Source organism: Macaca mulatta, chromosome 13 (genome assembly GCF_049350105.2).
Source record: "Macaca mulatta isolate MMU2019108-1 chromosome 13, T2T-MMU8v2.0, whole genome shotgun sequence".
Taxonomy (NCBI): domain Eukaryota; kingdom Metazoa; phylum Chordata; class Mammalia; order Primates; family Cercopithecidae; genus Macaca; species Macaca mulatta.
In genome coordinates, this window is record NC_133418.1 from 93,585,696 (window position 1) to 93,600,114 (window position 14,419).

At 47.2% G+C, this 14,419-nt stretch overlaps 1 protein-coding gene across 1 annotated transcript in view; it reads left to right on the forward strand.

The window, feature by feature from the left end:
* The window catches only part of XDH (xanthine dehydrogenase), a 76,629-nt gene extending 69,316 nt beyond the window's left edge, over positions 1 to 7,313 (forward strand). Inside the window, exons 32-36 of the mRNA XM_015112049.3 lie at positions 425 to 539; positions 1,320 to 1,385; positions 3,037 to 3,225; positions 3,856 to 4,032; positions 5,662 to 7,313. Coding sequence (XP_014967535.3) covers positions 425 to 539; positions 1,320 to 1,385; positions 3,037 to 3,225; positions 3,856 to 4,032; positions 5,662 to 5,712 — 598 coding nt within the window. The 3' untranslated portion in view covers positions 5,713 to 7,313. The remainder of the gene's footprint in view (positions 1 to 424; positions 540 to 1,319; positions 1,386 to 3,036; positions 3,226 to 3,855; positions 4,033 to 5,661) is intronic.
* The last annotated feature ends 7,106 nt before the right edge of the window (positions 7,314 to 14,419 follow it).

Sequence of the window (14,419 nt, forward strand, 5' to 3'; positions counted from 1 at the left end):
GGTGAACTTGTGTGAACAGTCTAAGAGCCACCACAGGCAGAACTTTCTGTCCTGAAGACCTTGGATTTTAATTCAGTGCATCCTTTGGAGTGTGACTTTCACATCTTTCGTGAGCCCAGACGGATCTGTTACCTCTGTTTCTACTGTGTAGAAGCCAGCATGGTACCAAACACTGCTAGGCTGTACAGAAAGAGTACAGAAGGGTTACTGGCAAACTAGAGGAGAGCCCAGAGACAAAATGTTCTGGAATACCTGGGTTTCATTAACAGGTTCAAACTGTTCAAAACACATAGACTTTTTTGGAGAACAGCTGAATGCAAAAACTTGTGGGGTTTAAAGATGTTGTGTGTCAAGCTGTGCGTGCATAGGGAAGGGGGTGTGTTCATGTTAATACACGCGCAGTATCTTCTCTTTCCTTTCCCAGAACACCCAATCTGGGCTACAGCTTTGAGACTAACTCGGGGAACCCTTTCCACTACTTCAGCTATGGGGTGGCTTGCTCTGAAGTAGAAATTGACTGCTTAACAGGAGATCATAAGGTAAGAAGTTGCAAAACTTTAGTACTTAGTGGGAAAGAAAGAGAAACAACTGAGTGGTAATACCAAAAGTTGATAGAGACAAACTTTCTGGTTGGAAAAATAATGCCTTACATTAAGGATAGGCAAACATCCTATGAAGAGCCACAGAATAAGTATTTTAGGCTTTGTGGGCCATGCAGTCTCTGCCTGAGCTACTGAACTCTACCATTGAAGTGTGATAGCAGTCACAGACAGCTTGTAAACCGGTAAGTGTGACTCTGTTCCAATAAAATATGATTTATAGACACTGAAATTTGAATTTGAATTGAATCTCATACAATTTTTACTTGTCACAAAGTATTCTTCTTTTTATTTTTTCCAGCTATTTAATAATGTAATTATTATTACAACAGACCCCACAAAAACAGGGGCGAGTTGGATTCAGCCCATGGAACGTAGTATATTGACTCTTTTGTACATGATCTACCCAGACTCAGATTCAAAGCCCCAGGCTGGGACCCTATCTGACTACTCACGTATGAATGTGTGTTATTTCCAGTTACTGAGAGATCATTGCTGCTCTCCATCCCCTACTCCTACAAACTCAGACTCCAGCAGTGATGGTGGCAGCAGAGATTTGGTGGGAATATTAACACTTCTGCCTGAGTATACCCAGGGCTTTCTGCTTGGGAACATACCCTTTGGTTGGCATTTGTAGTCTGAGGGTCACCATGAGTCATCTATCATATTCCAAACATCTTTTTCTTCTCTAACTGCTTGTAATTTTGCTGTCTCCTCTAGAACCTCCGCACAGATATTGTCATGGATGTTGGCTCCAGTCTAAACCCTGCCATTGATATTGGACAGGTGAGGCTTGGGAGACCAGGATGGTGACAGACTTGGCCACCGATGTGCTCCACTCCCCTCCTGGGGCCACCAGTCACAGCATGTTGTCCAAGGTTGTCTTCAAACAGGCTGAAACATGGAACCTAGGGAGTTCTCCACAAAGTAGAATTTAGATTGGTGATAGCCCAACCCACTCTCAAGACAGAAAGCAAATTAATATAGATTAATTTACTCACAACTCAAAGAACAAGATGAGGGATGGGGAACATGGCGTGCGCATGTGGACATGCGCACACACCCAATTTGAGTGCAAGCACAGTGTAGAATGGAGATTGAGTTTGGGATCAATGCCCAGACAGCGGGTCTGAGGTCAGAGGATTTTTCTGTCTTCTCATTCCTCCTCCACCCAGAACAGCTTTTGTACACCAGGAAGCAGATGCTGCCAAACATGGAGTGGTGGAAGGCCCCTGGGAGCAAAACACAAAGGCTTAAGCAGAAGTAGTAAAGGGAGGTCCCAGAGAAAATCGCTTTAGGAGAATATGGGATTACTGAGAAGAATAGGTGATATAGGGCTGGAAACTGTGGCTCACACCTGTAATCCCAGCACTTTGGGAGGCCAAGGCAGGCAGGTCACCTGAGGTCAGGAGTTCGAGACCAGCTTGGACAACATGGCAAAACTCCATCTCTACTTAAAAATACAAAAATTAGCTGGGTGTGGTGGCATGCACCTATAATCCGAGCTACTCAGGAGGCTGAGATAGGAGAATCCCTTGAACCTGGGAGGCAGAGGTTGCAGTGAGCCGATATCACACCACTGCACTCCAGCCTGGGCGATAGAGCAGAACTCAGTCTCAAAAAAATAAAATAAAATAAAGAATAGGTGAAATAGGAGAAAACAGAAGAGGAATCAAGAATTCAAGACTGAGCATCTGGTAGAAAATACAAATTGTACTTCTCAAAAATGGACAACTACTGAGTATATGAAAATCTGGCCATTAGTCAATCTGTTCATTAATTCATTGAACAACCATTTATGGTCCCCTACTGTGGCCAGGCACCAAGCCAGGCACTGTAGACCCAAAGGTGATTGCCAGCCGGTTTCTTTTCTGAATGCTCATTGAGGTACGGTAGTGCCCCATGTCACGCTTCTGAGCAGGGGGCTGAGAGAGCAGATGTGTGGGCCTGTCTAGCATGGCAGTTACCCTAGGAGAGACCTGTAAGCTGAACTGCAGTGAGGGCACTTTCTCCCAGAGAAAATGGTAGGATGGGCATTCACAAAGGCTGGAGGTAAGTCTCAGAGAATCTACTTCGAATAAATCCTCCTGTGAGCTTGCTTCTCAGCTTTGGCTCACCATTTCCCCAGCAGCAACATGGAAGGAACATCTCCATCTGCACTGCGGCAGGTGTTAATGGGAAACACGCCCACCGGCATGACCTTCCTAGAATCACTGACCTTCCGTGTTAATGTCTTTGCTCTGTCTGAGCCAAAGCCTGGCAGAAGTCCAGATAGGTTATCCCAGGGCTGGGGCAGGAGCCAGGTAAGCAATAGAGGGTTGTTTTAGCTACATTCCAGGCCGCACTGCAGGTGGGGCTTTGTGTCCATTGTGGCAAATGGTATCTGTCCTCAGGGAAGAGGGAGGCAAGCTAACTGTGCTCTCCATCCATCCTGTAGGTGGAAGGGGCATTTGTCCAGGGCCTTGGCCTTTTCACCCTAGAGGAGCTACACTACTCCCCCGAGGGGAGCCTGCACACCCGCGGCCCTAGCACTTACAAGATCCCAGCATTTGGCAGCATCCCCATTGAGTTCAGGGTGTCCCTGCTCCGAGACTGCCCCAACAAGAAGGCCATCTATGCATCAAAGGTACCATTGCTCTGGCTCTGGCTCTGTGCCCACGCCCAGAAATTTTGCTCCAATGGGTGTGTCTTAGGGCCCTGGAACCTGCATTTTCAGCCAGTATCTTTAGTGATTCTGATATAGGTGGTCTCTGATCTGTACTTTGGGGGGAGAAAAACCAACCTATGCTAGAAAGTGTTTTAATTCTTGTTTGTTCTTATGCCCATAATTCCTGCAAATGCTGTAATATGACTATGGTGCCTGTAAATGTTGGCTGCAGAGTTGCAGGTCCTCGGCTAGTGACTGAGGAAAAGGTTAAAACTCACGTCAGATTTTGTGGTCTGTAAAATACAATTACTGAGTATAACTTTAAATGGTACATTATATTTGCATGATGTCGTCAGAGAAAATTACACAATGAGTGTTCAAAGAAATATGTCCATGAGGTCTGGTCATGTACTAGCTTGACTGTTCTTAGCCCCTGATCAGTTTTGACTGTGCCTTCCCGCTGTATTTGGTGTGGCCCCCATCAGTGCTTTCCTGGCGTCACCAGCCCTCCTCGTGCAGAGTTTGCTGCCTGGCCTCCTAGGTCCACTTGATGGTGTGGAGGCGGGACCACCTGCCTGAGCCCCTGCCCTGTGCCCTGTCTGTGTTCAGGCTGTTGGAGAGCCACCCCTCTTCCTGGCTGCTTCTATCTTCTTTGCCATCAAAGATGCCATCCGTGCAGCTCGAGCTCAGCACACAGGTAATAACGTGAAGGAACTCTTCCGGCTAGACAGCCCTGCCACCCCGGAGAAGATCCGCAACGCCTGCGTGGACAGGTTCACCACCCTGGTATGATGCCCTTCAAGCGTCCACTCAGTCCAGGGGAGGCCAGGGATAGGCTGGCAAACTGCAGGGAACATTCTGCACAGAGGAGAGGTATTGGGCTCTCTCTTAACCAGGCAGCCTTGCATCAATGGCCACCCTTCATTGTGCGCGGTATGCAGCACACACACTCGAACTTGCAAGAGAAGAACGAGAAACCTCCTTAAAGCTGTAGCTTGTAGCTGGGCCTCTTTAGAGATGGGAGGAATGTGTGGTGCACAGTCATAACTCACAGATTTTATTATTTTCCATCTAGACAAGGGTGATGGATGAAACTCCAGAGAGCCTAATCTTTAGTATCAGTCAGTCGCCAGCATTTTTGCTTTAATTTATGTTAAGGACTCTGTATGAATATTGGGGGGGATAGAGGGAAAAAGAGGAAACAATTAATTAGATCAACCATATTTGTCCTGTGATTATCATGTACCATTCTGATACTGGGGACGCATAGGTGTCCTTGAAGACTTTGCAACCTTGGGAAACCAGATGATTCCATTATAGTGTGATTGATTACTGCCTTGAAGGTGTATGTGGCAGGAAGTAGTAGAAGAATTCCGTAGTCATTGGAATCACTTTAACAAGCACCTATGTGATACTTGTCGTTGGCAATGCCTAACAAAAGAAGACTTTGCTAGGATGGCTGCTTCCACCGTAAGGATCTCAGAACCAGCCCAGCCTCTGAATGGTGCTGGAGTGGGCTCTGCACTGGAGTGGCTTTAATTGCCTTCGCAACTGCAACCTGTGTGGAGTTAGCAGGACTGGGTTGTTCCTGATACTCAGGTTGGGCTTTCTCTTTTTAAAATTCAATAAGCCTTTTGGATTTAGAGGTCAAGTGGGTACACGTGGTCCCAAGTGGGGAGGGCACAGGAGAGCCCCAGGGGCAGACAAATCTGCCATCCCCAGACCTCAACACAGCGGGTGAAGGAGGCATGTGGGTCCCCATTCAGGTCTTCCTTGGGTCTACCAAGAGCTTTAGCTATGGAGTGAGAACTACACAGACCGTGTGGCACACCCAGGCAGTGAAGATGCCCACAGCTGTGCAGCAACCTACCCACAGCCCAGAGCCTTCCCACTATGGTTCCCAATGCTGACAATCACCCAAACCCATTTCCCTGAGAGGAGTGGGCTGCCAATAAGCTCCCACAGGTTGCAAGGTGAGCTCTTTGCAAACAGTCTGATGCAGAACTCAGTCATTTTAGTAAGCTCTCCATGGCCCCAGACCTGAAACAAAGATTCGTTTCTATGTTACAACATACCAGCCGTTTAAAAATTCTTGCCATGGATTTGCATGAGCAGCTGATTCTATGAACTTTTTAAGGACCGTGAGTTTCAAAAGTGATCGCATCTGTATTGTTTATCACCATATCTCCAAAGCCTAATAGAATGCCTGCCACATGGAAAGTACTCAATGAAAATAAATGAATGGCTTAGGAAATTAAGGAGTCCTGCCCTGGGGCATTCTCAACAGCTGGGCCTGCCGAGTGGTGCTTGGCCTTGGAATGGTGGTTGGCAGTGGTGGGAGGTGAGGTATGCAAGAGGGTGGGAGGAGCATGATCAGCAGACCCTGGCAATGAGAACACTATCATTCCTTCCTAGTGTGTCACTGGTGTACCAGAAAACTGCAAACCCTGGTCTGTGAGGGTCTGAAGAGAGAGTCCTCAGCAGAGTCTTCCTGTGCTGCATTTGGGCTTCCATGGAGCAGGAGGAACATACCACAGAACATGGATCTATTAAAGTCACAGAAGGACAGTGACTAATTCTGTGACTTTTCATCCTAATTCATCAGGATGGCATTTGGAAGACAAGTGAATGCATTGGGAGATTTTGATTAAAATGTAATTTATAAACAGAATGATAAGCAAATTCAAAACTGTTAGGCCTAAATGGTGAATATGCAATTAGGGTCATTTTCTGTCTGTTCTAATCATGTATTTGGAATAGGGTCAGGAAGGGTTTGTGCTATTCCCCACTTACTGGACAGCCTGTATAACCTCAAGTTCTGATGGTGTCTGTCCTTCAAAAGGGACTCCCACAAACCTCTAGAAGCTTAAACCAAAGTTACTTTAAATTGTGTGCCTTCCTCTGAAAGCCTTGCCTTCAAACCAATGAACAGCAAAGCATAACCTTGAATCTATACTCAAATTTTGCAGTGAGGCAGTGGGGTAAGATTAAATCCTCTAACCATCTTTGAATCATTGGAAAGAATAAAGAATGAAACAAATTCAAGGTTAATTGAATCTAATTTTGTTAAGCTGCATAAAGCAAGATTACTCTATAACACAAAAATCCAACCAACTCAATTATTGAGCACCTACAATGTTCTAGATTTCTTTCCCTTCCTCTTTGAGTATTTACAAAAAAAGATTATGTTTAATCTTTACATTTGAAGCCAAAGTAATTTCCACCTAGAAATGATGCTAGCAGGCCTGGCATGGTGGCTCACGCCTGTAATCCCAGCACTTTGGGAGGCTGAGGCAGGAGAATTGCTTGAGCCCAGCAGTTTGAGACCAGCCTGGGCAACATAGAGAGCTCCTGTCGTCTGGATAGTGCATGCCTGTAGTCTCAACTACTAGAAAGGCTGAGGTGGAGAGATCATTTGAGTTCAGGAGGTTGAGACTGCAGTGAGCTGTGACTGCACCCTTGCACTCCTGCCTGAGCTACTGAGCAAGATCTTGTCTCTGAAGAAAAAAAAAAAGAAATAAAAATGCTGCTGTCAAAATCAAGCTCAACCAGAGGTAGAAGAGCCAAGAAGCCTGAGTTCTCATCCCAGCTCTGTCTCTTCTGTCTCTATCTTTGTGATCTTGGACTGTCATTTCCCCTTCCTGTGATCCATTTTACTGCAAACATAAAGGCTGCAGTAAAGGGTTGTCTCCTGTCTTCTGCTTTAAAAGTCTATAAATATATGACCTGAAAACTCCAGTTACGTAAGGGATCTGCAGCTATCTAAGGCTTGGTTTTCTTACTGTCATATGATACCTGGGCCTGATGAACTCTGCTTAGATCCCCTCAAGTTTCTGTGGTTGGTAAAGAGAACAAGGGAAGAACAAACATCCCTTTTATTGCTCCAAGAGGTGATTTAATCCCTACATGGTGCTGGGTGGACAGTGTGTCACTGTCGCATGCCTTCACTCTATAAATCCAACCTTCTGCCAGACAGAATCTGTGGTTCTGTCCATGGAGGGAGGATAATGGAAATGATATAGTTGGACTGGTGCTTGATGTCACTAATAAATGAAACTGTCAGCTTGTTGGCGTGTGAAAAATGCTTATTAATTATCATCACACCAAATCCTAGTATCTTCAGTATCTTGGCCAGCCTTCATTTCTTGAAAACACACACACACACACACACACACACACACACACACACACACACACTTTCTTACAAAATTCCCTTCTCCAGAGTATCCTAGATATGCTGGCTGTTTTACAGCATGGTCAAGGTAGAAGAGCTTTAAAAACTAAACGAGTATATACACTGAGATCCAGGTCCATTTCAGATGATTTTCTGGGGTGTTCTGGGGCAGGGCCTGAGACCTGTCACTTGTTATTAGTGAAGCTCTTGGGGCAAAGCAGTGACACAGAATTCCCTTCTGTGCTCAGGTACCAAGGTGAGAGTAGACTGGTCATGAAAATCCAACAAGCAAGTGCTCTGTCAATTAGAAATCACTGTGCTATTCAGTGGCATCGTCCACCTCAGACACTTTGCCTTGCCCTGTTGTCTTAAAGTGCCTCCAGCCCATGCAGTGAGATGCCTAGGTCTTTTTGGGGTTGCACAAGGAATGCAGTCTACACTGCCTGCAGTATGGCCTGAAGCCTGCAGAGGGCAGTAGAAGATTAAACAAGGGGCAATAGTGTCCAGATGGCCCAGCTGCGTTGCATCTGTTAACCACTAGGTACTGACTTAGGATCTCTGCGTAGACCAGATGTCCTTGGAGGCTTCCCCAAGAGCTGGAATCACAGCTGACTTAGGGTTTTAGATTGACAAAAGTCTCAAAGGAGCTCGCCAAAGACATGGGTCAGCCATGGGAGTCTGAGCTCCAGATGAATGGCTAGCAAGGGGAAGGCAATTCTTATTTTCAGAGTATCTGCAACTTGCCAGGTGACAAGGTGAATGCTTTACCTATAGGGTCTCATTTAATTCCTCCCAGTGGCTTTATGAGGTAGGTCCTTTAACCCCTGTAACCACGTGAAGGAGAAGCCCTACCCCTGGTCATGGTGAGGGCTTACTCAGAGACATTTACTCCTAAGTGCCCACCACAACCAGTTGGCAGCTCCCTTATAGGCCAGGAAACCTGGCATGTACCGGGAGTCACCTGCCTGTCAGAGTGGACAGTTGCTAGCCAGGCTCATGGAGGTGGGCGGAGGCACCAGAATGCCCACCGTTTCATTTATAGGCAGGGTGAGGATTCTCCTGCTGGCATGGCCAAGCCACTGAGCTGTCATCAGGGCAGCTGATGAGACTCCCCTAGTCCAGAGCTAGGTGGCTGGGAGGCCGGGACGGGAGGGCAGGACGGAGGTTGTAGGAGGAACTCTGGGCAAGGGATAAGGACAGAAATAGTCTTAGCTGATTGATTTATGACTGAGAACATCCCCGAGCCCATGATATTTTTGTCTTTTGCGGAGGGGGAGCCTGGAAAGCTGTCCATTCGCTGCCTATTTTGGATCGTGGGACAAGACGATTCCTGACAGGCAGCTTCCTTCAACTGGTGAAGCATGAGGTCACCCTGGTGCCCCCCAGGCCCAGGAGCCTGCCCTTTTGTTTTGCCTCTATCCTGAAGTGGGGGAGTATGTGTTCCTAAGGCAGGAGACAGATCCTGTGACAGTCTTGTCACCTGAAACAAATCAACCCATTGATGGAAGTGGAAATGTCAGGCACTGCCCAAAGGGATTCTGGCGTCATCTCTGTCCTTGAACTGCCCTGCTCTGGCTTGCACAACCCCCAGGCCAACTCAGCATCCCAGAGCTGAAAAGACCATCAAGCTCAATCTCTGTATTTTAGAGAGGAGAAACATCAGCCCACAAGAGAAAGTGACTTGCTCAGGGTCCTATGGCCCTGTGGTGGCACAGTCAGACTGACAGCAAGGCTGCCTGGTTTCTGGTCCAGGCTTTTTTTTTTTGAGACGGAGTCTCGCTCTGTCGCCCAGGCTGGAGTGCAGTGGCCAGATCTCAGCTCACTGCAAGCTCCGCCTCCCGGGTTCAGGCCATTCTCCTGCCTCAGCCTCCGGAGTAGCTGGGACCACAGGAGCCCGCCACCACGCCTGGCTAGTTTTTTTTTGTTGTTGTTGTTTTAGTAGAGATGGGGTTTCACCGGGTTAGCCAGGATGGTCTCGATATCCTGACCTCGTGATCCGCCCGTCTCGGCCTCCCAGAGTGCTGGGATTACAGGCTTGAGCCACCGCGCCCGGCCTGGTCCAGGCTTTTTAAAGCTTAACCATACACCGTTAGTCAACTGAGCCTTCTATGAGGAAACCTGTGGATCAGGGAGCCAGGGTATATGATAGAAATCTAGTTATACTGGATGGGAAGAAGACAGAGAGAGCGAGCTTGAGGCCCAAGATAAACACTGTGGCAAGGAGGGTAATATGCCCGTATGCCTATATATGCCTATCTGCCTGTGCTTCTGTGACAGCCTGCTAAAATGGGATTCTTTCCTCAGTCCCACAGATGGGAAACAAAACAATGAGTGTAAAAACATCCCCTCATTTCAAAGAGAGATGCTGAATCTAAATCATCTATGCAAGACTTGTGGAGAGATGGCTGGACACTAATTTTGCCACCATTAACTCATCATCTACCTCAAGAGTTTAAAAGATTGAAGTACAGAATTTGAGAGATTGGGAGGAGAGGTCTTCTTTGGAGATAGCAAGCCTGGCATTCTGCCTGCCAAACAGGAAAGTGTGTGTGTGTGTGTGTGTGTGTGTGTGTGTGTGTGTGCAAGAAAAAGGGGGTCTCATGGTAAATGAGATCTGCTTGAGAAGCTGTGGTTGGATTAGACTGAGGCATTAAGGCAGTGAGAGGAAGGGGATGAGAGCCACAGGGAAACGATACCAGTGTGGCCACACTGGAGGAAGCCATCACCCAGGAGGACTTCCTGGAGGGTGTCATGGAACCCCAACAAACAGCGGACCATCTGATGCCTCAGGATCAAAATAGCCTTAGGCTGGCTCATTCCAGTGTGGCCCATGAGGAGTGCCCACACATCCTTGCCCTGGCTCCTTTGTTCCAGTTTAAGTTTCCCCCTCTCCCCATACCTTTCAGCTGGGAAGAAGGTGAGCACCCAAGAGTGAGACCAAGGGTCCCTTTTCTTTGAGCCCTGAGTGTTAGGGGGAGGGAGCTTAGGAATGGATCCACAGGCTGCTCACATTGTACTGATGTACCCGTGCATCAGCCCTGGGAGCATAGAGTCTGAGTGGCATGTCATTTGCTCCCCTCTTCCTATCTTTCTGTCTCCATCACATCCTAGCAGATCCCATCCCCTGTTCAGCCAATTGTCCTTCTCTGTGGGCCGACAACAAATGTCATTCTGGTCCATGCATGTGCTCTCTGTTCTTCCTCTCACTAGATGGAGTATTCCCAGGGGTCCTCGTGGTTGCTGACATTCTTGTGGGGCACTCACTACCTTTCCTTGCTTCCCACCAAGGCTAGACTGAGCACCTGCCCCAGGGTGGTGACACACAGCATGCCTCTGCCCACTCTTGGGTGTTAGGAGCTGAGCATGAAAGCACGCGTGGACTGCTCAAGCTCCTCTGCTTCTCCTCTGCTTCCCTCTTCTCTCTTGGGCAGGTTGCTTAGCTCCTCTGACCTCAATCTTTTCATCTGTAAAATAGGTGTGGATAATCATATCCACCTCACTGGGCTGTTGTGAAGATTGAAAGAATTAGTGGGGTTAAAAAGCACTTTGTGGAGTACAGAGTTGTCATTTCCAGGCCTTTGGCCATGCCTTAAAAGGGGAAGAGCACTGGGAAATCATGAGTAAGCTTTCCAAAACTTGGATGGAAGGGAAGATGCAGGAATGCATCTCGACCATAATGAGGTGTAGGGTGATGGGTACATGGATTAGCTGTGATCTTAGGCCAGGTAAGAGAAGCTCACCTGCTCCTTTTGGCACAAATGATTGATTAGCATGTCTCAGCTTCTCACATGAATGTGATTTTCCCAGCACACTGGGCTGGGTAGGAGGGCCAGCTCTCAGCTCCCTATAGCTGACTAAGTGGCACAGGTGAGATGGAATAAAGACCTCATCAGCCTCACCTGGCTATCTTCACAAGCCTTTATCAGAAGTGCAGAAGGAGACGTCAGTCTCTTCTGTTATTCATGCTATTTAGTTTTGTCTGACAATGACAACAACTGGCATTTGTATAGCAATTTGAAAGGCACTCCCCCTTGCAATGCCTTCTGTAAACTCTTGAAATAAACCTATGAGGTGTGTATTACAATCATACCCACTTTACAAACAAGGAAACAGGCTCGGGGAGAAGATGGTGGTGCAGACACGAGCACTAGCTTTGAAATCAACTGATGTGTTTCCGTCTTTGTCTCCCACTCAGCTGCTGTGTGATCTCAGGCAAGTTGCTTAAATCTTTATACTTCTCCTTCTTTGTCTGTGAATGAGATAACGGTGGTACTTTCATGGGGTTGTGGAGAGGATGGCATCCGAAAATGCAGGGAAAGCACAAAACCTAGTGCCTGGCAAGGAAATTTCTACTCTCATACAGCGAGTACCTGAGGAGTGTCAACTAATAAGAAAACCAACACTGCACAGCAGCAAACAAAAGAGACAGTGTTTTAATCGGGGTCTTGGGAATTGTAATAAGCAAGCAGCTAAATTGTGTACCATCCAGATGAGGTTGGGTAGAGGCTTATACAGGTTTTCTGTAAGTTTCCCTATCTGGAAGGTTTTAGCAGAGTCTTTAATTGGTGATGGCTGGTCACAGCTTAGGATGTTTCTGATGATCAATCCAGTTTGGCATAGCTGTTTCTCCAGGAAGTTAATGATCAGGTCCAATATAAACGGCTTAGATCAAATGCAGCTGGTTTTACAATTTGGCCCAGTTTAATAGGTTAGATTCCATCTGGGTGTGTACGTGACTGGGGTCCAACTCTTCATGCCTTCCTGGCTTTTTTGATACTTCTGACATAACCATCTCCATTTGGATTTTCTTTCTGACAGCAGTGACTTAGACCTAAGACTCCGGATGCCAAAGCTTGAGCTCTTTCAATGGGGTGGTGCGGGCTCTTAATTTTTTGCATTTCTCTCTCTCTCTCTCTCTCCCTGTTCACTCTCTTCCATCCCTCCATCTCGGTCTCAGAATCCAGGGGAAAGGACAGGCCTGGCTCATCATCAGTAGGAAAGCACCCGCCTTAGGAATCAGACTCCCTGCATCTCTTTCCTTACCCAGAACAGCCTCTTCAGAGTGGGAGGGTAGCTCTAGAAGGCGAGGGGGTTGGGAGGCATTGTTGAGAATGGCCCAAAGGTCATTTCCTCCACACCCCAGGGAGTCCTGGTTGTTGCTTAATTATGAGCCTTTCCCAGGGTACAGAATGTGTGGCCGAACGTGTGGGGTCTTGGACCCTTTCTCTATCCTCCTGAGAGCGATCAGTCTTAGGAAAATCAAGTGCAAGTATTCTTTGTCCTCTTGGAGTGGGCCAAGGGCTTCCTGCCAGGACCTTATGTACTTTATAGGCCCTTGTGGATTGGTGACAATGGTCCCATGGTTCGGAGGAGCGTGGAGCTCTGGGCTCTCCTATGCACTACTTTAATCTGGCAACACCCCCCATTCTCCATCCCCACCCCTGGGGGCCAGGAGTGCCGCCCCTCTGGGAGATGTGGCTATAGTAAAGTTGTTGGGAATTTGTGGCCTTCAGCTGATGAGGAGATTGGCTTGCAAGGCACTCGATATTCATGTTCCTAAGTCCCAAAACCAGGTTTTCTCCTTCCTCAACTATATATGCCACGTGCTCCTTTAAAAAGCCCAGCTGCTGGGCTAAGCTCAGGGCTCAAGTGGAAAGAGCAAGGGCTGCCAGTAAACACTCTACTCAGCTCCAGTATTTTAATAAGTTCTCTTCCCTTGGGAACATTACTCACCCTCTGAGCCTCAGTTTCCTCATTTGTAAGTGGAGGAGACCTGTTGTCAGTGTGGTGAAGTTAAATGAGGTGGTCAATGAAAGACACCCAGCACAGCTGTGGCAACACAGTGAAACCTCGTCCCTAAAAAACATTTTTTTAATGCCAGGTGCGGTGACTCACACCTGTAATCCCAGCACTTTGGGAGGCCAAGGCGGGTGGATCACAACGTCAGGAGACAAGACCACCCTGGTTAACAGGGTGAAACCCCGTCTGTACTAAAAATACAAAAAGTTAGCCGGGTGTAGTGATGGGCACCTGTAGTCCCAGCTACTCGGGAGGCTGAGGCAGGAGAATGGCGTGAACCTGGGAGGCGGAGCTTGCAGTGAGCCGAGATCGCACCACTGCACTCCAGCCTGGGCGAAAGACCAACACTCCATCTCAAAAAAAAAAAAAAAAAAAAAAAAATTTAAATTAGCCATGTTTGGTGGCATGCACCTGTAGTCCTAGCTACTTTGGAGGCTGAAGTGGGAGGATTTCTTGAGCCCAGATATTTGAAGCTGCAGTGCACCTCAAATCGGACCACTGCACTTCAGGCTGGATAATGGAGAGAGACTGTCTCAAAAGGAAGAAAGAAAAGAAAACAAAGACACTCAGCACAGCATCTGACACCTGTTGTTAGGTTCTCAATAAATGTCAATCGCTTCCTGTTCCAAGATCCTCCAAGCCTATGTACAACAATTTCGTAAATTTAGTGTCCAAACATGTTTATACTGTACACTTGTAGAAGATACTATTGCAAATCCTCTTCCTTGGCTGGGAGTTACTAGTTCCTCTAAATGTTGGCTGCTGACAGTACACATCTGCCTGTCATCTTGAGAACTGCCCTCAGCTAAAACGGAAGTCCCCTCAACTGGGAGTTTATACCACCTTTTAAGGCTTTGCTTCTTGGGAACCACCCTATGACAGGATACATACCATTTTCTACTTACTAACAAATCATTCTTTCCTCCCTACTCTCTGGCTATTGTATGACTTTTTCTATTTTTATTTTATTTTATGTTATTTTTATTATACTTTAAGTTCTAGGGTACATGTGCAAAATGTGCAGGTTTGTTACATATGTATACATGTGCCATGTTGGTGTGCTGCACCCATTAACTCGTCATTTACATTAGGTATATCTACTAATGCTATCCCTCCTCCCTGCCCGCTCCCCACAATAGGCCCCGGTGTGTGATGTTCCCCTTTCTGTGTCCAAGTGATCTCATTGTTCAATTCCCACCT